The 22,967-nt window shown below is 34.2% G+C and overlaps 1 protein-coding gene across 3 annotated transcripts; it reads left to right on the plus strand.

Annotated features, from left to right (window-relative positions):
* The first annotated feature begins 4,071 nt into the window (after positions 1-4,071).
* Positions 4,072-21,488, plus strand: LOC136203020 (uncharacterized protein At4g15970-like). Of its 3 annotated transcripts, none has more exons than XR_010674690.1 (5): positions 4,072-4,358; positions 6,571-6,939; positions 9,969-10,450; positions 11,323-11,425; positions 21,368-21,488. XR_010674690.1 is itself a non-coding variant. In XM_065994052.1 (4 exons), the coding sequence occupies exons 1-4, from the start codon at positions 4,146-4,148 to the stop codon at positions 11,360-11,362; spliced, it is 1,104 nt and encodes a 367-aa protein (XP_065850124.1). In that variant the 5' UTR covers positions 4,072-4,145; the 3' UTR covers positions 11,363-11,577. The 3 variants fall into 3 exon arrangements, 1 of the variants encoding a protein (XP_065850124.1); XR_010674689.1 differs by lacking the exon at positions 21,368-21,488 and adding an exon at positions 11,589-12,097; XM_065994052.1 differs by lacking the exon at positions 21,368-21,488 and having other exon boundaries at positions 11,323-11,577.
* Positions 21,489-22,967: the final 1,479 nt, after the last annotated feature.

The following is a 22,967-nucleotide window of genomic DNA, read 5'->3' on the forward strand; positions in this document are numbered from 1 at the left end:
CGGTGATTGGGTGTGGTTGCATATGCGCAAGGAAAGGTTCCCCGCTCAGAGAAAATCAAAGCTACATCCTAGAGGCGATGGTCCATTTCAAGTAGTCGCACGAATTGGGGATAATGCCTACAAGCTCGACTTGCCAGGTGAGTATAGTGTGCATGCAACTTTTAATGTGGCTGATTTATCTTTGTTTGACGTAGGAGATGAAGATTTGAGGACAAATCCTTTTCAAGAGAGAGGGAATGATGTGATATCAAAAGCACAAGAGCATGGAACAAAGGAGCTTGGAGTTAAGGAGCCTAGTAGAAGCATGAGGGATCCATTGGAGCTGTCAATTGGACCTATGACGAAGAATCGTGCAAAGAAAGACCAACAAATGCTTAATGGACTCATCTTGAGCTTCTTTAAACAAGGAATGAATTCTAGCGAAGTCATTAAAGATGGTGTGTTTTTGTGTTGTATCCAAGCCCAAGCCCATAATAGTGATATGTAAAAAGGTTGATCATATTTTAAGAGAAGCTTTGGACTTGCATGTGTTTGGCATGTGCAAAACCCATTGGGACTCATTAAAATTAATGCTATAACCTTATAGGTTTGATTGGGCTTATTTCTAGCTAATTAAAAGGCCCAAATAATGTTAATTAGTGGGCTGAAATTGGGCTCTAAAGGACAAAAAACGAATTTAATGTTTTTCCTTGTCTAATTAGGATTTCTTTTACCTTGGTGCACTAGGATTCAACTTCCTTTTTAGTTTAGGTTTAGGTTTATTTTGTAGCCTATATAAAGGCTTGTATTCTTCATTATTTTCATCAATCAGAAATCAATATATTTATGAACAAAAGTTCTTCTTTTCCTTTGGGAATTATTTTCAATCCGGGATTGAATTCTTTATTGTGAGCTTGAGAGACCGGGTCATCATTCTTGCAATATTATCTTGATCGTGAACAAGTATTTTGGTAAGGTACTTGTGAATCGCCAAACACTCAGGTTCCAATTTAATTATTCGAAGGTGTAAGGTCAGATCTCCTTTCATTGTCTTTAATTCTTTGGGATTGGTTTGTTATCACCAATTTATGTTTGTTATTTGATTCTATTAATTCCTTAAGATAGATCGGGAAAACTTGTTGATTTGGTTATTATCTCTTTTTCATAACCAATATCACATCACTTGTTCACCATCCTCAACATCAGAGTCGGAAAAGAATTCCTCAGACTCATCCCTGATACTGTCATCCTCCATCATGGGTTCTTCCTCAACCACGCCCATCACCTTATCTCTCCAGGAAAATTTCCCCAAGCCAATTCCAGGGTTGACAAAATCAACCTGATTAGCCAAAGCACTAGAGGCAAATTGACCTGCAGCCCCCTGGACCAACTCCTCGCCCAACGGGGGACCCTCAAAATCCCTACTTGAATTAGTACCAATGGGCACCGTCGGGGCCCTCACTTGGGCAGCATCCCTAATTGCCGACTCCCCCGTGGCTCCGCTGCCAGCAAAAGCACTAGCGCCAGGCGCCAGATTGTCGCACTCCCCAGCCGGGCCGACTCCTGCCGCAGCGCAGGCCACCTCCACCCCAGGGCTAGGGAGCCTCGCAACAATCAAACTCGAGCCAGAGCCCCGCTCCTGCCCACCCTCAACCTCTGCCGGAATCCCAAAAACGCCAGCAGCCGAATTGCTGCCTCCATCCAAACCGTGTGCCGCGGATGGCCAGATCCGCTCCCGACCACGATCCGAGCCACAGATCGCCTCCCCATCGGCAGCCTCCGCCGGATCTAGCCCCTCGCCCTCCATCCGCACAGGCTGATCCCGCTCCCTCGATATATCATGAACCCACTCGCCGCTCATTCTTCTACCACGCGGAGAGACCTCCGACTTCCTTCCTCCTTCCGCCGTCCTTCCATCCGGCACCAGATCCACATCTAGCCCCCTCCCCGCCGCTCGCACCTCCGCCTCCTTCGCTGATCGGCCGCCCGCGCCGCCCAAAATCGAGGTTGCCCTAGGTTTCGCCTTCTCACGCTCCTTCGCCATTCTCCTTGAATTTTCAATTCTCATAAAATAAAATGTAGATTTATCTTAATCATTAACTAATAACCTAACAATTGAGATTTAATTATTAAATTATAAAAACTAATTATTCATTTATTAAATAATTAAATCACAATGGTTACATTTTATAACTACTATTAAACACGATATATTAGAGGAGTGAAGATTAGCAATCAAGAGGAGGATAAGGATAGACATTGTTGGGCCTTGACGAATAATGGTACTTATTCTTGTAAATCGGCCTATGAAGCTTTTACCCCTAATAGGGCTGATCCTCCCTTGGAGATTTGGAAGTCCATATGGTCCCTCAAGATCCCTTACCGTATCAGGAGCTTCCTTTGGCTGGGTATCAAAGACAGGCTCCTTACGAATGCGGATAGGCACAGAAGGCACTTGACTGAGTCTAGTGCCTGTAGTAGATGCATAGGCAATGTGGAAACATTGTGCCATGCCTTGAGGGATTGCCCAAATAGTAAGAAGATCTGGGAAGGGATCCTCCCTCATCACATCCTCCCTTCCTTCATGGCCTTTTCTGAAGGGGACTGGTTCTCTCAAGGAGCCAAGGGGAACTTGCTGGCCAACATGGAGCACGGTGCCATCCTCTTTGCTATTACTTGTCACCAAATCTGGAAGTGGAGGAATGAAGAATTATTTGCGGGTAAGGCTGTCCTTATTCCTGATTTACTGTTTTTCTTCTCGAAGAAGCTCTTTGTTATTACTAAAAGCTTTGAAAGAGATTCCCTTGTTCGCCCCTCCCCGGATAAAGAGATCCTGCTAGTTGGCTGGAGTAAGCCTAGAGAAGGGTTTGCTAAGTTGAATACTGATGGCTCCTGCCTTAGCAATGGCAGAATTGCTGCTGGAGGAGTTCTTCGGGATGCTGGTGGCAATTGGATGGCGGGGTTTACCCATAACTTGGGGACGGGCTCCTCCTTTTCTGCGGAGCTCTGGGGTATCTTGTCAGGTATTAAACTCGTCATTCGCATGGGTGTTAAAAAGCTCTCGGTGGAATCTGATAATCTGGAGGCTATTAACAGGATTTCAGATAGCCAGGCTGTTTGTCTGAAGAGCCAGAATCTCATCAAAGCTATTTTGAGGCTTCGTCCTGCCTTTGAGTATCTTAATTTCTCCCATATTTTTAGGGAGCAAAATCGCGTGGCGGATCGCTTAGCAGCTGCTGGGCATGGGAGAATGTTAGGTGTTTCTACCCTATCTGTTCCTCCTTCTTTTCTTTTGCCTTCTCTCCTAGAGGATAGGATTGGAGTCAGCCTTCCTAGACTGATCCCGGTGTAGGTTTTTTATTGGTTTTGTTTTTTTCCTTTCCTTTCTTACCAAAAAAAAAATTAAACACGATATATCCCGTTGAAATCCAACTTGAGACATCTAGTAAAATAAGTAAAAATGGACGACATGATTAGGATTGGAGCCGTTATACGAGATTCAAATGGAATGTTTGTTGCTGCCCGCTTTGGGTCACTATTGGGGGCTTTCCCACCGACATTGGCTAAGGTAATCTCTTACTGGGAAGCACTTAGTTGGATCAAGCACTGATGTGACACTGTGCAGGGAGATTTACAGTTGGTTATCAATTCGTTAATGCAAGATGATGAGGATGATTGCTCGGGTATCAGACTTGTTTTGGCGGACCATTGTGATCTCGCCAAGATTATTGCAAACTGTAGCTTCCATTTTATCCATAGAGAAGCCAACCGACTGCAAGATTGAGGTTCCACACCTCATTATTAACTATAACTCCTTATATTGGCTCCTCGTCCCCTCATTGACCGCTCTTGTGTCTTATCTCAGGTACCCTCGAATTCACCAAACTCAATAGTAACTAACAAATTAAAAATCAAATTAACAAATGACTTTTCATATTATAAAACCTTAATAACATTTAATTTAAGAGATTAATAAATGTTTAATTAATTAAATAAATAGTGTACAAAATTATAATTATTGATAAATATTAGTAATAATAATAGTATAAGAGGACGTAATGTGGCAACTTCAAAAAGAGAATATTCAAAACCAAAAGGAATACAAAGAGACAGATCAGAAAGAGAGAGAGAGAAAGGAGGAGAGAGAAGTGATTATTAGGGAAAACATGAACACTTTTGCAGCTGATCATACCCAGAAGCCGTCGTCTCCATCTTCTTCAAATTCAAATTCATGGGGGAAAAGTAATAATCTGATAAACAGAATAGCATTTTTATTCATTTTAGGAGTTGCTGTTTCCTTCCTTCTTCTCTATCACTCTTCCTATCCTTTTCAATCTCTTCTTCCATCTTCTTCTTCCTCAAATCTCTCCATCTACCAGGTCAGTTTTTTTTAATTAAATAGTTAATTTCTTTCTGATTTTTTTTTTTTTTTCTGATTTAAGTATGTATATGAGCATTTTGTATGATATATATGGATATAGAAAACCAGAAATGGAACAGTAATAGGATTAGGAGATGTTTGATTACACTTTAAAAAGCTTTGAAAAAAAATATTTTCCAACAGCAAACAAGGTCAGAAAACAGCCGGTAGGAAAAAAGAAAAAGAAAAAAAGAGGTAGGAATATCAGAGGAAGTTAAAATGAGAAAATTGGGATGTTCATCATGCTGCCGGCGGATGTAGAATATACTTATTAAAATAAAGTCATTAGGAGATATGATTATTTTTTGAGAGAATTAGGAGATATTATTAATATTAATTTTTTTTATTATATGTTTATTTTTCAACAAGAAGGTAGTCGTTTTGTTAATTAATTTAATAAAAGTTGCTTCTTCATAGAAAGTTTTTCTTCTTTTTATAAATATTAATTAATTATGTTTTTTGTATTTACTATATTATTATGTCACATGTGCTTGCAATTTTTAGTCCATTTTAAGTCATTGTAGCAACTTGTCTTATTTTATAGTTTGATGTCTTTTTATTCTGCTGTTTGGTACCTATACCATACTTGGATCTATACCCACTTAAACTTATTAATTATATATCCTTATTTGCTGATCAAAGCTTACATTATATCTCAAATCAAAATTTCATCTAAATATGTCCCACGCCACATGAAAAAATAAAAGTGTGAAAGGTCATGAACTTACGTATCAAATCGACTATATACATTTTGACACGAGTATTATGATCCCACACATGTCAAAGAAAATGCAATATTATATTTTCTAAGATAGAGTCACAACTGGGGCCAAACTAGAACATAGCCCAGTAGTGTGGTCGCCTAGAGCTAGGAAAAAGGGGCTTCATTTTTTATTTATTTATTTATTTTTATAATAGTGCATACATCATTTTATAGATAACAAAACATCAAGTACAACAAGAAAAGTAACGAATAAAACCTTACATAAGTACAAGTTATGCCTATTAAAAAATCCATAAAGGTAAAAAAAATGACTACAAATAGCAAAATAAACCATTAAAGGTACAGATAAAATAAACAATATATGAAATATATACTTCATCAAACACCAAATTTGCAGAAAAACACTTATAATCCCATCTTCAGCTTTTAAACTCTTCTGAATCTTCGGATCTAAGTCATTTCTTTTGCAATCACGTAGATGTAGTGATCTACGTATAAGATCTACCATTTCTGCTCTTGCTAAAACAGAAAAAAGTTACCAATGAAAAGATAACAAACAACAGATGCAATTCAAGCGGAATAAAAGATTTGGTGAAATATATGCAATTCAATTATAATTTATTAAACAAAAAAAGAAGAAAAATAAAACAACAGAACGGTATTAGGAAGAAAAAGAAAGACAATCTTCCTTCTTCTTTCTTTCTCCTCAAATAGAAGATTGCAACTTGAAAAAAAAAAAGAAAATCCAATCAATATAAGATTAATGGATGAAATTGGTGAAGAATTGATGAAAATTGAAGAGATATAAAGTATTTTTTTTATAATAAATATAGTTATGATATCTATTCAAACTTAAAATGTTGAAATAATATGATATTAAAAAAAAAAAGTAAATATTTCAAGTTTAAAATGAGTTTTGATTTTATATTAGGAATTATATGAAATTTGAGAGTATTCTTAGTGAGAATACAAAATATCCACACTCAAATATAGTCGTATTGGCATCAATCATTATGTACTAAAAAATTAACATTTTTTTTAATTTTATCCTAATTTTTCAATTATAATTAAAATAAAAAATAATGCTATATTAATATATAGAGAAAAATATAAAAATAAACATTTTGTTTTGACCGATTTGTAAATATATTCCTCATCATTTAAAAGTTTGTAAATAGGGGTTTGTATTATTTTTTGACTTATTTTGTAAATTATTAAAAATACGAAATCTAATTTTGCAAAATAAATATTGTTTGATCGAAAAATTGACTCATATCTTTTTTAACTGTCAAATTCTTTGTTTATAAATTTTTTAATCTATAATTATAAATCGTTTAAATCATAATGTTTATTTTTATATGTTTTCTAATAATATATATGATGACAATAAATGAATTTTTATACATGATTGTTAAATAATTAGCAGCCACAATTTTCTATCTTCCAGGGGTACAATGAAAGTGATTTAGGAAAAATCTTAAAAGAAGCAGCAATGAAGGACAAAACAGTAATTTTAACAACATTAAACGAGGCATGGGCAGAACCGGAATCAATATTTGATGTATTCTTGGAGAGTTTTAAGATAGGAAACGACACAAACAGGCTAATAAAGCATTTGGTGATAATTTCATTGGACGAAAAAGCCCATGTTCGTTGCTTAGCAATGCATCCACATTGTTATTCACTCCACAGCCAACCAGGGGATAATTTCTCAAGTGAAGCATATTTCATGACTCCAACATACTTGGAGATGATGTGGAGACGAATTGATTTCTTATCTACTGTTCTTCAGTTGGGCTACAACTTTGTTTTTACGGTATTACCCTTTTCCCCTTTGTTTCAATTGTTGAAAATTTTATCAAAATCATTGAATTAGAAACGCCATGGAGGTCAAATTAGTCATTTATACAAGTGGAGGGAGAGTTGCACGAGATGTCTGTTGCACCCCCGACGATTGAATGACCCTCCAAATTAGAAAGAGGGTTTGAGGGTACTGTAATTGCATCCTCAAATTCTCTTTTCTCGATAAATCCGAGTCACTGTAGAATATCTCACTAGTTGTGAGTAATATAAAATTTATGAGAAGAAAATGTATTCGAATACTATAGCAAAACATATTTAAAATGTAAGTAGTGTTGTCAATGAGTTTTTTCGAATTAAAACATTGGAAGATTTGAGAGGGTACTAAATAGAGTTTACATACTCAAATTTAGAATAGCAGCGGAATCAGAATTCGTAATGATGTTAGACATTTCGTAATTCTTTGTACTTCTGTCTCTAAATTATAGGATGAACTTTATTAGGATCTACTTAAACGGAGGGGGATGAATTTCTTTCTCTATTTTTTTTTTATTATATGTCGTTTTAGGTTTTAATTTATTCTTTTTTATATGTCGTTTTTTTTATTACTAATGTAATTTTGATAATATTTTTAAAATTTATTATTATTTATAATACGAGAGAATTTGTATTAACGTAAATAATTATAATTGAGCCATAAACTTAAGAAGAAATAAAGAAATTTGCATTGAAAATATAGATTTAGGAGGGAAAGAAATACGAAAAGTAAATTTATTATTTTAGTAGTCTAATTTTGTCTTAATGAAAGTATAAAAAGATTATTTTGTAAAAAACAAAGTAAGCAATAGTCTCTATTAAGACATTAACAAAAAGATTAAACAAAAGGGTCAAATACATGAATATCATAATATAAAATTATAACTAAGTCATATTACCAAATTTAATTCTTAATATATCATTATTTTCTATATATTATGATTTTACATTATAATTTAAAAATTCTAGATCCCAATTCATAAATCACAAACCCTAGAAAATATATTCTAAACTTCTAATTTATAAATTCTAATCCTTAAAATATATTAAAAATACTGATTTTACTAGTTTAACATAATTCAAAATCATTACTTGATATAATTGTAGATAGTTTTTTAAAAGTGAATTTATATGTAAATTGCATGAACAAAAAGATTAGAGGAAATGCTTTTTTTTTTCTTTAATGTAACGTCAAAAGTGCCCCTATTCTTATGGGCTTCCTTATTTGGGCCTATTTTATTTAGGCCCATTACGTTAGGATCATCATCATTTATTGCTGTGAAATTTATCATTATAAGCATATTTATGTCTCATACTCTAAAAAATTAATGGAGTCAATTAATAGCATAACCTATGACTAATTAATTGCGAGAATAAATAATTTGTTATTGAAAGTTACAGCAGCCTTTTCAAAAAATACAATAATTCAATTTGATACATTCATGAAATATCTTACCCCTTTTGAAATAATGACTTCTAATTGAATTGTGACCATTCAAATAAATATTTTGGGAGAACTATTGTATTATTTATATCTGAAAACTAAAAATAATTCTTCCAGTTTTATTGATTTGCAAGTTGTGAAATATGTTAATTTTAAAAAAATAAATATTTTTTTTATAGTTTATCCGATTTCTCGGTTCGAGACTTGTCAGACATCCTTTAGGTGGATCCTCTCACAATTAAAGCTTTCTGCGTACGGTATGACTTGAATTCGAGATCTAGTTTAAGCGACTTGAGACCCTTAACCACAAACAACAATATGAATTCGAGTTCGAGTCCTAGCATACATAGAAAGCTTTAATTGAAGGATGATTCACTTAAAGGGTGTCTGACGAGTCTCACACTGAATAATCGGATAAACTATAAGAAAAAATGAATTTGATATTTGATGATATGTCAAATTGACTTGACTAGTATTGAATAATTAAAAAATTAAATATTAGCGACGTAACAAGTTGACATGATGATGTGAATTGTTAACTTCATGATACGATAAATAAGATAACAAGTAAAAGAGCATATAGAATTTACAGGGTAAATTACACCCATGGCTACTAAATTTTATCCATTTTAATATTTTGGTTATTGAATTTCAATTCTTAATGGTATGAAAATTGAACTTTACACTTTTTTTACACTAGTGGCCACTTAACTTTAACTAACTTCTTAAAATTACCGTTGACAACTTCAAAATGAAAAAAATCAAGAATTAAAGTTGTTCGTAACGACATTTACCATTAAATCATATTTTTTATTTTTCAAAATCACCTTTATAGGAGTTTTCTCTCTCTACAAATCCACTCCCTCTCCTAACCAAACAATACTTAAACTATCTCAAAACGAAAATTATCAAGAATTAAAGTTTCTCCGAATATCATTAATTCTTTGAATTGTTAACAAGTAAAATTTATGCCCTCTTTCGTAAAAAAAAAAAAATAAGATATTCATTTATTTATAAATTAATGAAATTACCTGTTTTTTTTTTTTAACTTTTCTCTATTTATATTGTAATAAATAGGAAGGTAACTAATGTTTTCTTAGATCTATTTGTTTTACCTACTATTTGCTGTTGGAAAAATCTGGTTTTCCAAAAAGCAGAGATTCCTGGCTTTTGTAAAAAACTAATTTTCAGGTGTAAAAAGCAAACATGAGATCACTAACCAAACACCTAAAACTCTTCGTTTTAAAATGAAAAGACAAACATGAATATGAAAAATAGCAACCAAACACCCATTCGTTTGTATAAATGACAAGCATTTTGAAGGGAAAGATATATATATGAACACTTCAATTATAACAATATTAACATTTTGACCCATATACTTTACTTTATAACATATAAGTCTTTCAACTTTGCATATACTAATATTAAAATCCAAATTAAAGAAATAATGATATGTACACACATCATCTTTTTTTTTTATCCATATTACCATAAATTATAATCAAACACCTATTTCCAAATCATCATTTCGTTAATTTTTCTTTATCGTGTTTCCTTAACAGGACGCAGATATAGTGTGGCTTCGAAACCCATTTCCGCACTTCTACAAGAACGTGGATTTCCAAATAGCATGTGACAATTACATGGGGGATCCAAAAAATAGACATAACAGTCCAAATGGAGGATTCAACTATGTGAAATCAAATAAAAGAAGCATCAAATTCTACAAATTTTGGTACTCATCAAGATTGAGATTTCCAGGAAAACATGATCAAGATGTTCTCAATATTATCAAGTTTGATCCATTTATCAACCGAATTGGATTGAAAATGAGGTTTCTAGACACTAAATATTTTGGGGGATTTTGTGAACCAAGTAGAGATTTCAATTTGGTGTGCACAATGCATGCTAATTGTTGCTTTGGTTTGGGTAATAAAATTCATGATTTGAAGCTTATACTTCAAGATTGGAGAAGGTTTATGTTGGCAACTCCTCATGCTAAAGCTTTGTCTAATTTTTCTTGGAGAGCTCCTGATAAATGCAGGTAATTTTCATTTTAATTTCATGTTTTCTTTTTTTAGTTATGAGGGGTAAAAGGGTCATTTTGGCTCGAGGCGAGATTTTACTATGTGTGAGGTTGAAAATTTGATGCGTTAAGTCATAATTTGGAAAATTTCTACAATTAGTCGGGACCAGTACTAGTACTGGTCTAATGTGACATTATTTGAGTGAAGAGATCAGTACTGGTCTCGGTCCATAATATAATTTTTCTATAATTTAATGTCACGTTATATATTTATTAATAAAATATTAATAGTAATTAACTAATTAAATATTTTTCAATTAGTTATTTATATAAATTTTTAGACCTAAAAACATAAACTTTAGAGTCTAAATTGTAAACTCCACATTCTAAAGGTATGATATGACGTCAAATTATTCGTTCGATGCACAAATAGTGTGATACATTAGCCGTGTAGTAAAATTTCTCTCCTTCAAAATAAATTTTTTTACAAATCAAGGGTATCATATCCCAATTTAAATCATATCTTTACAATTAATTTTGGACTAATTTTTCAAAATTACTAAGTGCACACAAAATTTTATTTTGCTTAATATATCTATCTAGAGAAATTTTATAATACTCTCTAGAAGTAATATATCCAATCAATGAAAATCCTTTTGCATACTAACGGAGATGTTTGGTGTAAAGAAAAAATATATATATATATATATGTGATACTAATTGATTTGTATTAACCCTGAAGGTTTTTTTTTTTTTTGGTAATATTCAGTTTTTTTTTAGAATAAATTGATTCCTATGTTCAAAGATATTTGTATAATTGAATGATGGCTTTTGTTATTTGAAAAATATATTTGCTGATATTATTGTTTGTTTGTGCGTTTTGAATACAGTACGTCGTCGTTGCATCCTCCCAAAAAAGACAAGCATTGAACAAATTAAAGGAGTAGGAATTTACAATTTTTGACTTAACATTGTATGGGTCAACAAACAATGGTAAGAATTAAGAAATATATACTCCTTTGAAATAATTTATATTTCTTTTTTTATTAATACTTTTTTTTGGTTGATGTCTTTCTTTAATTAACAAAGTCCAAAATAATTGCTTTTAAAAAAAAAAAGTCCAAATAATTTATTTATTTTTCATTTTGTTATATAGGTACCTTCTGGAATAAGGAACTTTCATTTTCATTTAACTTTGTGAAACTTTCATTTTGATTATAGTTTGTTCGCTTCACCGTTAGATATAGGCTGATTAAATCTAAGCCTTAAGATGTTTTGAATCTCCACCTTAAGATTTTAATCAGTCTACATCTAACGATGAATGACCAAATTCACCGTGGTCATCAGGGTCCATGTGAACACTACTGGCTTGGCTTAATATATCCCGCTCTCTTAAAGTGTCCAAAAACTGCAACTAAACTTCAAAATGTTACAATTAACCCCCTAAATAGTTTAATATTTATAATTTTTGAGATTTTTTTTTGTATTTTTGTTGTTGTATTAACAAATTAGTTAGATGTAGCAACTGATACTTTGGACATTTTTTTATTTCTGCTATAATATTATATTGATTTGTTTTTTAGATTTAAGGATTATTTGTTCTAAATAAGCAATTTGAAATGTTATTTGGTTCAAATAAGTAATTTGAAAGATTATTATTCCAAATAAACAAGTTGAGAGGATTAATTATGATATTTTAAAGTTTAAGGGGTCTGTTACCGTTTTTGGACAACCAGACGGGCAATGTATTATGTCCAATTTGTTACTAGAAACTAAAAAACAATTATACCTTATCAATATGTATGATAGTGCCACCTTAGCATATGCATCACCAATATTATACGTACCTATTGAATTTTAGGTTAAACTATCTTATTTAAATTCAATTTAGTCTATATTATATTTATATCAGATTCAGGTTGAATTGAGATAAGTAAGAAAAGTAATTTCTAAACCCAATTTCTTTTTTGGGTAATTTCTAAACCCAATTTAACATGCCCAATTAGTATACATTTATATTAAAAAATGTTTAAATTAAAAATAATATTAAACTATAAATATGGATAATAAAATAAATTAAATTAAAATTTTAGTTAATTAAATTCTTAGGGATGCGGGAGGCGCCTGGCTTTCTGGGCTTACCCAGAATTTGGGTTTGGGTTCTTCCTTCTCTGCGGAGCTCTGGGGCATTCTCTCTGGGATCCAGCTGGCGATTAGGCTGGGTGTTAAGAGGCTTTCTGTAGAGTCAGATAACTTGGAGGCTATCAATATGATTTTGGGTAGTCATGCCATGGGTCTTCATAGCCGCAACCTTATTAAAGCTATTAAGAGGCTTAGCCCCTCATTTGATATCCTTGAGTTCAGCCACATTTTCCGGGAGCAGAACCGTGTTGCAGATCACTTGCCGGCGGCAGGCCATGAGGGGGTGTTAGGTGTTTCTACCCTTACCGTTCCCCCTATCGCTCTTTCTCCTCTTCTTTTAGAGGATAAGATTGGGGTTAGCTTTCCTAGGCTAATCCCGATGTAGTTGCTTGTTTTGCTTTGCTTTCCTTTCCTTTTCTACCAAAAAAAATTCAATAAAGCTCCACAAAAATAATATTATATGACAAATAAATATTTAACAAAATAATAAAAACAAAATAAAAAAAATAAAAAATAGAAGTAATTTAACTCACAACCAAGTTCAAATCATGCAATACTTTTCAAATGGGCCTCATATAATATGAAGGCATCATCCTTCATCCTACTATTAGCTTGGACTCAAGCCCTGGAGCCTCTCTTGTGTGAAGGCTATCCCATCTTAGGTCATCCATCCTCTCGTGCCTTCACTTAGGGCTCGTTTGTTTTACCTACTGTTTGCTGTTGCTGTTTGCTGTTTGCTGTTTGATGTTGCTGTTTGCTGGTTCCTGTTGGAAAAAGCTGCTTTTCCAAAAAGCAGAGATTCTCTACTTTTGTAAAAGGCTGCTTTTCAGGTGTAAAAGGCAAACAGTAGGTCACTAACCAAACACTAATGCTGCTTTTCAACTGTAAAAGGCAAACAGAAGAAGCCTAACCAAACACCTAAAACTCTGCCTTTTAAAATGAAAAGGCAAACAGGAGGTGAAAAGTAGGTAAACAAACACCCCCTTAGCCTTCACCTCTTAATACAAGTCTGGGATACCCTAATCGGTCTCGTTGACTTACGGGAACAAAAATAAATTCTTTAGTATATCATGCCATACTGGGGAAGAAGATCATATAGTAGCTATTAACGACCTCTAGCTTATCCAGAAGTAAACTCGTATCCTTGTTATAGGAATCATCCGTCCAAGAAATCTTTAATGAAGAGGAAAGTTTGACATTTCACAACTGACTGAAGGAAAATAGGCTAACGTTTGGCAGTGGAAATATAAAATTTTAACCTTTTTCCATTAATCAAGATCCGTTAATCGTTATTTCATATAAAGAGTGATAGAAGGAAATACCTTTTGAAGATCTATCTACCGTTGCAATCGTAGTGCCCACAACTCTTACTCCGAGTTCCCGAGAACAAGACAAAAAACACAATTCAAAATATGATTAGAACTCAACCGTATAAAAGCAACCAAAGTAGATTGCCTCTATTAAATCAACACAAGATCAAGGATAAGAGAAAGAGATTAATAATCAATTGGAACGGGAGGAAGCGGTGGATTATTTCGTCCTCAACTGGGGGTGTCGAAATTCTCTCTCTTCGGTTAGCTAGGGTTGGCCGAAATTCTCATGTAAGGGGGGTATATATACTCTCTTGTATCTAAACCCTAGTTAGATAGAATTAGGTTACTGAATAAGAATTTAATTCGGAATAAAATTCTTATTAGTTATTATCTATAATTATATCTAAATATAAAGATAATAATAATAACTTGACATGATAATAATAGAAGCAATTTAATCTCATTAAACCTTCTAACTTATTTATCCTTTAATTAATTTAATTCACAATCATAATCTAATTAGAATTATTAAAAATCAAATTAATTATTTATGTATTTTATATACATAAAATCGCCCCTCTTATGTACTGGGCCTTAGTGGACTCAGTTGGGCTTCCATCAATTAATTAACATCTGTTTCTCTTTTGGGCTCCAAGTCTTATGTGTGACCCATTAGGTTCTTATTGCTTCTAGCCGTATGCAACCATTAAATTAATTTTCTCAGAATTATATTTAATCTTTGCATAACGGAATGAGTACGCGAAATGTGATTGGCAGATCCGAAACATTCCCCTAGAGCTATAAGAAGACAGATTGATTCTGTCGTTGACCTTTCCGTATTAGTTACAGTATAATTCGATCTTTTATCAACTACATCCTTGAACAAAATCTTATGACTATGGATAATGTCAAGTCACATATAGCGAGACGTTCGTTTTACTTCCACAATCGATCATTGGACGTATCTCCCATTTATCAGGAGTGACAAATGCTCAATCCAATGTATAACTATCCTGCAATTACTTCTTGTGATACCCAACGTCTGCCGTTCACACCCCAGAGTCATCTCTGTTATGGATCGTGTTACAACAAGATCAAAGCATCACATTCCATAATCCAGAATCACTAATTAACATTCCTTTGAGTCTTAGGATTACTTATACCTATTAATACCAATGAGATGAACAGGTGACAAGGATAAATCTACCCATCCTGTTATCTCAAGTCGGGTCCCCAATCCTAATGAATTCCCTTTCATCAGATCCATGTAACTGTCCAGATATCTGCATATCTGAAGCTTGTGAGATCAGCTCTCTGTCTCGACAGAAGACATTGTTATATGCAAGTCTCAGCAGTGATATGTCAATCCTATTTCTAAACATATTACTTGACTTGGGGTGGTTTTAAGTTTATTAGTTTATTATAAAGTTTCGTCTCACTTCATGCTTGTATGAACACTTTATAATCACTTTAAACAAACTTAGGGATTTCCTTTTATTAGACTTTTTTAGTTCTTAAAAGAGGTTGCCTTTATATATAGTTATGAAACCAGATCTTATTAAAACAAATGATATAAAGAACATTTCATTTACATTAAGTTTATATCCTAGAACAATTGTCTATAGGACACTAAACCCCAACACTGACGAGCTTAAAAAAGGTATTTTCAATCTACTAAGGATAGATGTACAAGATTTCACACAAAATAAGACAAGAAAGAAGGAACAGATGTGTAAAAGAACTTGAAAGGGAGCTAACCTAAACATAAAGTGAACCTTTTCATTTTTTGAAGAAAAAAATGATGAATCTTGGTATCTTTTCATCTTTATATCCAAGTTCTACCGAAGGTGAATAAGTCTTATGGCTCAACTTAGATCTATATATCTTTCCAATGGCAAGTAATTGTTGCCTTTACCAAATGACATACATTAAATTGGTGATAATAACTTTTCGAGATAAATGCAAAGTGTTGTAGTAGTAACTCCCCCATCCTCACATCAAATGTCCGAACTAAACAATGGGGGGACATCTGTTTCGAACCCAACCCCAAAGGCCCATTTCGCTCTAGAGAGCCCACTAGAAAAGCAAGCGTAAGATCTAAATCGCCAAGACATTTCACCACGAGACCCAAGATCAGAATGATATTTTAACATCTTCTCACACCTATCAATAAGGGTAATTATCTCTCTCTCTCTCTCTCTCTCTCTCTCTCTCTCTCTCTCTCTCTCTTCATTATTAAAACATCATAAACATTCCACTTTTAGCTTTAAAAGAACTGATTTTGGTACCAGAGTTTATACCGGAGGCCGACCTCAGCACATGTCCTTTCCAAAAGAAATCAAACACTGTGTAGTTGAATTGCACCTATTGTCACACTCGATCCTAGACGGCATCAGGTACGACGATGAGACAAAATAACGGACGACTATGGGTCCAAAATATGATTCTAATTTCTAAAAAAAACAACTCCTAACTTCTTAAATGAATATTTATCAACTTTTCCACTATTGATTTATTTAAGTTACCTTATAATTCATTACTGTAAGACCTGTATCCTAGACATTACGTTCTATAACAAATTTCATTTCCTTTGATCTATAGTCACCAATCTATTCTCGAAACCAAATTCATTCAGCAATAATATCAAATGTATATTTCTGTCATTTAATTTCTACACTACACTACACAAACAAATGGTTTTGAAATTCTAATAAACTATTGACAAGAAATTTACTAACTGTATTTTACCTAATTAGTTAATTAATAGACTTGAAAATATTATATAATCTAATATCAAATTATAATTAATATTTTTGGACACGGGCGTAACACCTATATGTAGCCATGGTTATCAAAATCAGATCGGTTGAAAAATCAGAAAAGATAAAGAATATATTTTTCAAACAACATTTTTATCCTTAAAAGATTGTAAAGTAGCTCAGACGAGCCGTTGAATGTCTGCAAATCTGCAACACAAAATATATCAGTAGTTGCTAATATTAGGTGGCAGAAACTACATCATAATCTCTTAAAAGCCAATGTCGATGCTTTAGTAATTCAAAGTTCATCGAGATTAGGTATTGGAGTAGTGTTACGTGATAATGAGAGGCTTTTAAATGGTGCTTTTCTCGAGTAACTCTAGGCACATTCCGGCCAAGAGAAGGAGAAGTAGTCGCCATTAGGGAGGTTTTAAGCTGGCTCAAGGAGAAGGGAATGACGGCTGTCGAAGTTGCATCAGATCGGATTTAATGTGATGTCTCATATTTAAAGCCCAAGCTTCCGTTCAGTTTATGATATCTTAATGGCTTGTAAAAATCTGATATTTTATTGGTGAGAAAGTTAGTTTTATAGGACGTTCTGTGAATGAAGTCGCAAATGCGTTAGCAAGAGCGAGTCATTCTTTGTCAGAATCAATGGAGTGGAATACTAACCCTCCTAATTTTATTCACCATGTTTTATACGTTGATTCTGGTTAATGAAATTTTATCTTAAAAGAAGTTAAAGATTTAACTGTAATAAAAAATTCTATAAAAAATATACTTTTACTTTCTTTTATCCTTCTAACATAATAAAGTATTTTTCTAAGAGAACATAATAATACTAATAACTCCGCCTGTGAGGGTCACTTGGTGGCCTTTACAGCCGGTCCCAAGCCCGGACAAAGGATGAGGGTTGCGGTAGGTTTATGGCGGCCAGCGTAAAACTTAGCCACATCTTATGACATGAACCACAATATAAATATCGTGAGGGTGTTCCCTACTCAGCGACGCGCTGCACTTCCTAGACCCGGGTGTAGTGATAAATGTGCAAGGGTTGCTAGGTCGTCGCCCCGAAGCGGCGCGCCACCCCAGGACCTGGGGGTGGTGTCAAATATGCAAGGGTTGCGGGTAAATAAGCTAGTCCACGGTAATGGTAGGGGTAGGGGTAAGGGTAGTAGGTTACGCTTTGGGACATGGAACATAGGTTCTTTGACAGGAAGATTAGTCGAAATTGTAGATGTTATGAAGAGGAGGAGAATAAATATAATGTGCCTACAAGAAACCAAGTGGGTTGGAGCCAAGGCTAGAGAGATAGCTCTTTGGGGTTATAAGCTTTGGTACTCAGGAAAGGATAACGGTAGAAATGGAGTAGGTATTCTTATTGATCGGGAGTATATTGATGATGTAGTAGCGGTGTCTAGGAAGAGCGATAGAATTATGAGTGTTAAGCTAGTGATAGGGGATGAGGTTGTGAATGTCATCAGTGCATATGCACCACAAATAGGATTAGATGTCTCTATAAGACAAGCTTTTTGGGAGGACTTAGAGGAAGTGGTGCAATAGGCTCCTAGGAATGAAAAGATGGTACTAGGGGTGATCTCAATGGACACGTGGGTTCTAGGCGAGATGGGTTTGAGAGCGTTCATGGAGGGTATGGTTTTGGAGATAAGAATGAAGCAGGAAATGATATTTTGGAATTCGCATCAGCCTATGACTTGAGTATCATGAACACATGGTTTATGAAGAGAACATCCCACTTAGTGACTTATAGGAGTGGCGGTAATGCGAGCCAAATTGACTTCTTCTTAGTAAGGAGTGCTTGGAGAAAGAGTTATATTGATTGTAAGGTGATCCTTGGTGAGAGTACGACAACCCAACATAGAGTAGTGGTGCTTGATTTTCGAAGTAGAAAATGTATAAGAAAACGAACACCATAAGTGGAGACTACGATTAAGTGGTGGAAATTGCAAGGGGAGAATCAACAAAAATTTGTGGATGAGATGACCAAAAAAGATATTTGGACTTGTAATATGGATTTAGATATAGATTCGATATGGAATAAGATGGAGCATAGTATAAAGGAAGTAGCGAAGGAAGTTCTAGGGGAATCTAAAGGTAGCATGCCACCGGGTAAGGACACATCTTGATGGACAGAAGAAGTACGACAAGCAGTAAAGAGTAAGCGAGAATCCTATAAAATATTGGGGAAATGTAGGAGTGATGAGAACTACGAAAAATACAAAGAGGCTAAAAGGGAAGTAAAGAAGGTCATACGAGATGCTAGAGCAAAGGTGAATCGGGATCTGTATACAAGATTGGATACGAAAGAAGGGGAAAGAGACATATATAAAATTGCTCGGATGAGAGATAGGAAGATGCGAGATCTCGGAAAAGTTAAATGTGTGAAGGATGTGGACCAGAAAGTCCTAGTTGGAGATAAGGATATCAAGGAACGATAGAGGTCCTATTTTGATGACTTATTTAATGGAGATCGCAAACAAGATGTTGGAGATATAAGTATCCATCACGATATGATAAATCATGAATGCCTGCGGAGAATTCAAAATGGTGAAGTCAAAATGGCATTAAATAAGATGAGGTTAAAGAAAGCAGTAGGACCTGATGACATCCCTATTGAGATTTGGAGATGTTTGGGAGAAAGAGGAATCGAATGGTTGACGACGTTCTTCAACAAAATTTGGAGAAACAATAAGATGCCATCAGAATGGAGGAAAAGTATCTTAATCCCTTTGTATAAGAACAAAGGCGATGTCCAAGATTGTGCCAACTATCGAGGAATCAAATTAATGAGTCACACTATAAAACTTTGGGAGCGAGTGATCGAACAAAGGCTAAGGAGGACGGTGAAGATCTCGGAAAACCAGTTTGGCTTTATGCCGGGAAGATCAACTATGGAAGCCATCCATCTAATGAGACAATTAATGGAGCACTATCGAAATAAGAAGAAAGACTTACATATGGTTTTCATTGACTTGGAGAAAGCCTATGATAAGGTACCAAGGGAAGTACTTTGGTGGGCCTTGATAAGGAAATGCATTTCGCGGAAATATATTGACATCATAAAGGACATGTATGAGGGAGCATGCACGAGTGTACGTACCAGTGTTGGGAAGACTGAAGAGTTCCCTATTACGATTGGAGTGCATCTGTAACATCCGTAATTTTACAGTAGATATTTTGTAATTTTTATTATAATAAGATAAATATATTAATCAATATAAAATACAATTTTAATAATAATTTAGTATACATCACCTATTGGTTTTGAGTTTTATAATGATATTATTATTAATATTATTTTACTATTATTATTTTAATTATTATTATTATTATTATTATTAGTTTTGACATCATTAGAATTAGTGGAGAATTAGGTTGAGTTTTTCGAATTAGCAGAAGAATCGTTTACGCCGTGGGTCTGCAACTTCAATTCTTTTTTTTCTTTTACCCTAATTTCCTCCGTAACTTCTTATCTCGGTCATTCCTTGAAACGAAAATTATACCATTAAATTCCTTATTCCGTGAGAAAGATTTTAAGACCACTATTGATATTTTTCTAAGCAAAAAGTAGTGACCGAAGCGCGTAACTTTTACCGTGAAAGTGTTAGATCCTAACTTTTTAGGCGGTTTTAGTTGTGAAGAAAGTGTACTTTTGGACTCCCCAAATCATTGGCTATCTCGTGGTAGTTTCGGTTCACGCTTCTGAACTCTGGTGAACCTCCGACGGCTGACCACCGCACTCCGACGACACTCCGGGGAGCCAATAACGGGTCAATTAAAACCTGAATAATTTGATTAGCTTTTTAGAACGAGAGGTAAACTTAATTGCTTATGTTTATATATATGTCTATATATATATTTATATATTTACGTGAGTGTCTATTGATATTTTGTCATTGAATAATTAAATGTACGTTGAATGAATGTTGAGTATTTGGTTCTCATTTAATTGACACTTGATTTATATACATGGTGATTTGAGATTTGGAGTTTCAAATGTTCTTTGTATGGTTGAATTTATTGATATAAGGCTTTGTTCCTTTTAAAATCATGTTGCTCATGTAATTACCTATTAAGGTATTAGCTGTGAAATTATACCATGATAGAATGGGAATGCATATGAGTTCAGAAGTTTATGAATTACGAAATTGTATTGGATAATGTTTGGGTTAGAACAAAACATAAATAGCTAGCTTGAGTGAGTATATTCAATGGTCTGGAGGTTTGTTTATACTGTGATCACAGACACTTGGGTAGGATGTTATTTTACTCTAATTGAGTTTGTACTGTGTCCTGAAACTGGGGACGATAACAGTACCGTATTACTGAAAAGAAAAGGAAAAAGAAATCATTATGAAAGGGGCACGTGTCCTGAAACTGAGGGCGATGGCGTGCACACACGTTGGAATATTGTTAACCATGATACCATTGAGTATATTTCACTTAGGTCTAGCTGGGCCCTTAAAAATAAAGATAATAAAATTATAATTTTGTTGTTTGAAGTAAATCGAGTCATGTACAAGATGATATGTTTATATTTTTTATTCCTGATTGATTGATTGTTTGATTATTGGATTAATTAAATGTAAAATGTATGACATTAATTGTATATATGTGTGTACATATATTCTTGTATATAAATATAGGTAATTATGTTTATTGAGTAAGCAGCTCACCCTTTGCCACGTTGAAATTTTCAGGCTAGGTTCAGAGGTTGTTCTATTTGCTAGATTTTCAGGTTTACTCTACATTCAGGCTGGCCAGCACAAACGTCACATTCTCATTAGCAAGTTCATAGACATTCATTAGGATTTATTATATTATTGGATTGGATTATTTGCTTAAATTTAAGTAAATATTATTGACAGATTAAATTGTTTGATTGGCTATTTAATTCTTTGGTTATGAGATTTTGATAGACGACTATAAATGAGGAGCATTTTTGTAGTTATGTTGGTGTTTGTGCTTAATTATGATAATTGCTTAGTTTCCTATGTGTTTTCAACGTGACCCGGGACGGGGGTTACAACATCAAGGTTCCGCACTAAGCTCATTTCTTTTTGCCATCGTTATGGATGAACTAACAAGTTCACTTCAAGATGGTATACCATGGTGCATGTTGTTTGCATATGATATTGTGTTGGTTGATGAGACGAAAGAAGGAGTGGAGAGAAAGTTGGAACTATGGAGACAAACTCTAGAATCTAGAGGCTTTAAGTTGAGCCAAAGTAAGACAGAATATTTGGAGTGTAAGTTTAGCGGCCATAGGAGTAGGGAGGCAAGGAAAATCACCCTAGATGGGAGAGTTGTTCAGGCCTTGGATTGCTTTCGCTATTTAGGATCTATTATCCAAACAGATGGAGATGTTGCTCATAGGATTAAATCTGGTTGGTCGAAGTGGAAGAGTGCTACGGGTTTCCTTTGTGACCCCAGCATGCCTAATAGATTGAAGGGAAAATTCTACCGCACGACAATCAGACCAGCATTGTTATATGGTACGGAGTGTTGGGCAGTGAAACACTGTCACATCCATAAGATGTCGGTGGCGGAGATGCGTATGTTGAGATGGATGTGTGGTCATACGAGAAAGGATCAGGTGAGTAATGAAATAATTAGGACAAAAGTAGGGGTTACATCTATTGAGAATAAAATGAGAGAAACCCGACTAAGGTGGTTTGACCATGTGAGACGTAAAGTGCTTGATGCGCCGGTTAGGAGGACCGAAGAGTGGCAAAGGGATGTAGTGGTGAGGGGTAGGGGAAGACCTAAGCAAACTTGGAGGAGGGTGATCGATAGTGATATGAGTTTACTGGGAATTGAGGAAAATATGGTAGTGGATAGGACGGAGTGGAGGGAGCGAATTTGTGTCGCTGACACGATTTGATTTCACGGTTTTATATGATGGTTCATGTTAGCTGACTCCGAATCATTTCGGGACTAAGGCTTTGATGTTGTTGTTGTAATAATAATACTAATATGTTTCTTAATATTAATTTATAACATTAATATAATAAATTAAAGCGTCAATGTAATAATAAATTCAGTATATATAAGTTTTGTTTGAAGAATAATAATAAGTTCAGAATATAACCATTTTTAAAAATTCCTATAGTATAATTACACAACTAATTTTCTTTTAAAAAAAAAATTACGCAACTAATAGTGATGTTTTTTTGAAACAAAGAATAACGGAGGCAGAAATATCTCATCAGTTACCGACTCAATCCAATCTGGCAAGGCATAAAACGACGAACTACTAACATTGGAAAGAGTTTTTTCTAGCTATACAATGGGCCACTC

Source organism: Euphorbia lathyris, chromosome 8 (genome assembly GCF_963576675.1).
Source record: "Euphorbia lathyris chromosome 8, ddEupLath1.1, whole genome shotgun sequence".
NCBI classification, from domain to species: Eukaryota; Viridiplantae; Streptophyta; class Magnoliopsida; order Malpighiales; family Euphorbiaceae; genus Euphorbia; species Euphorbia lathyris.

What these genes read in the sequence shown, in the direction of transcription:
- LOC136203020 (XM_065994052.1), top strand. Translation starts at nt 4,146, where the DNA reads ATGAACACTTTTGCAGCTGATCATACCCAGAAGCCGTCGTCTCCATCT. An exon ending in CAAATCTCTCCATCTACCAG is followed by an intron (nt 4,359 to 6,570) that starts GTCAGTTTTTTT and finishes TCTATCTTCCAG; the next exon opens with GGGTACAATGAAAGTGATTT. An exon ending in AGAGCTCCTGATAAATGCAG is followed by an intron (nt 10,451 to 11,322) that starts GTAATTTTCATT and finishes TTTTGAATACAG; the next exon opens with TACGTCGTCGTTGCATCCTC.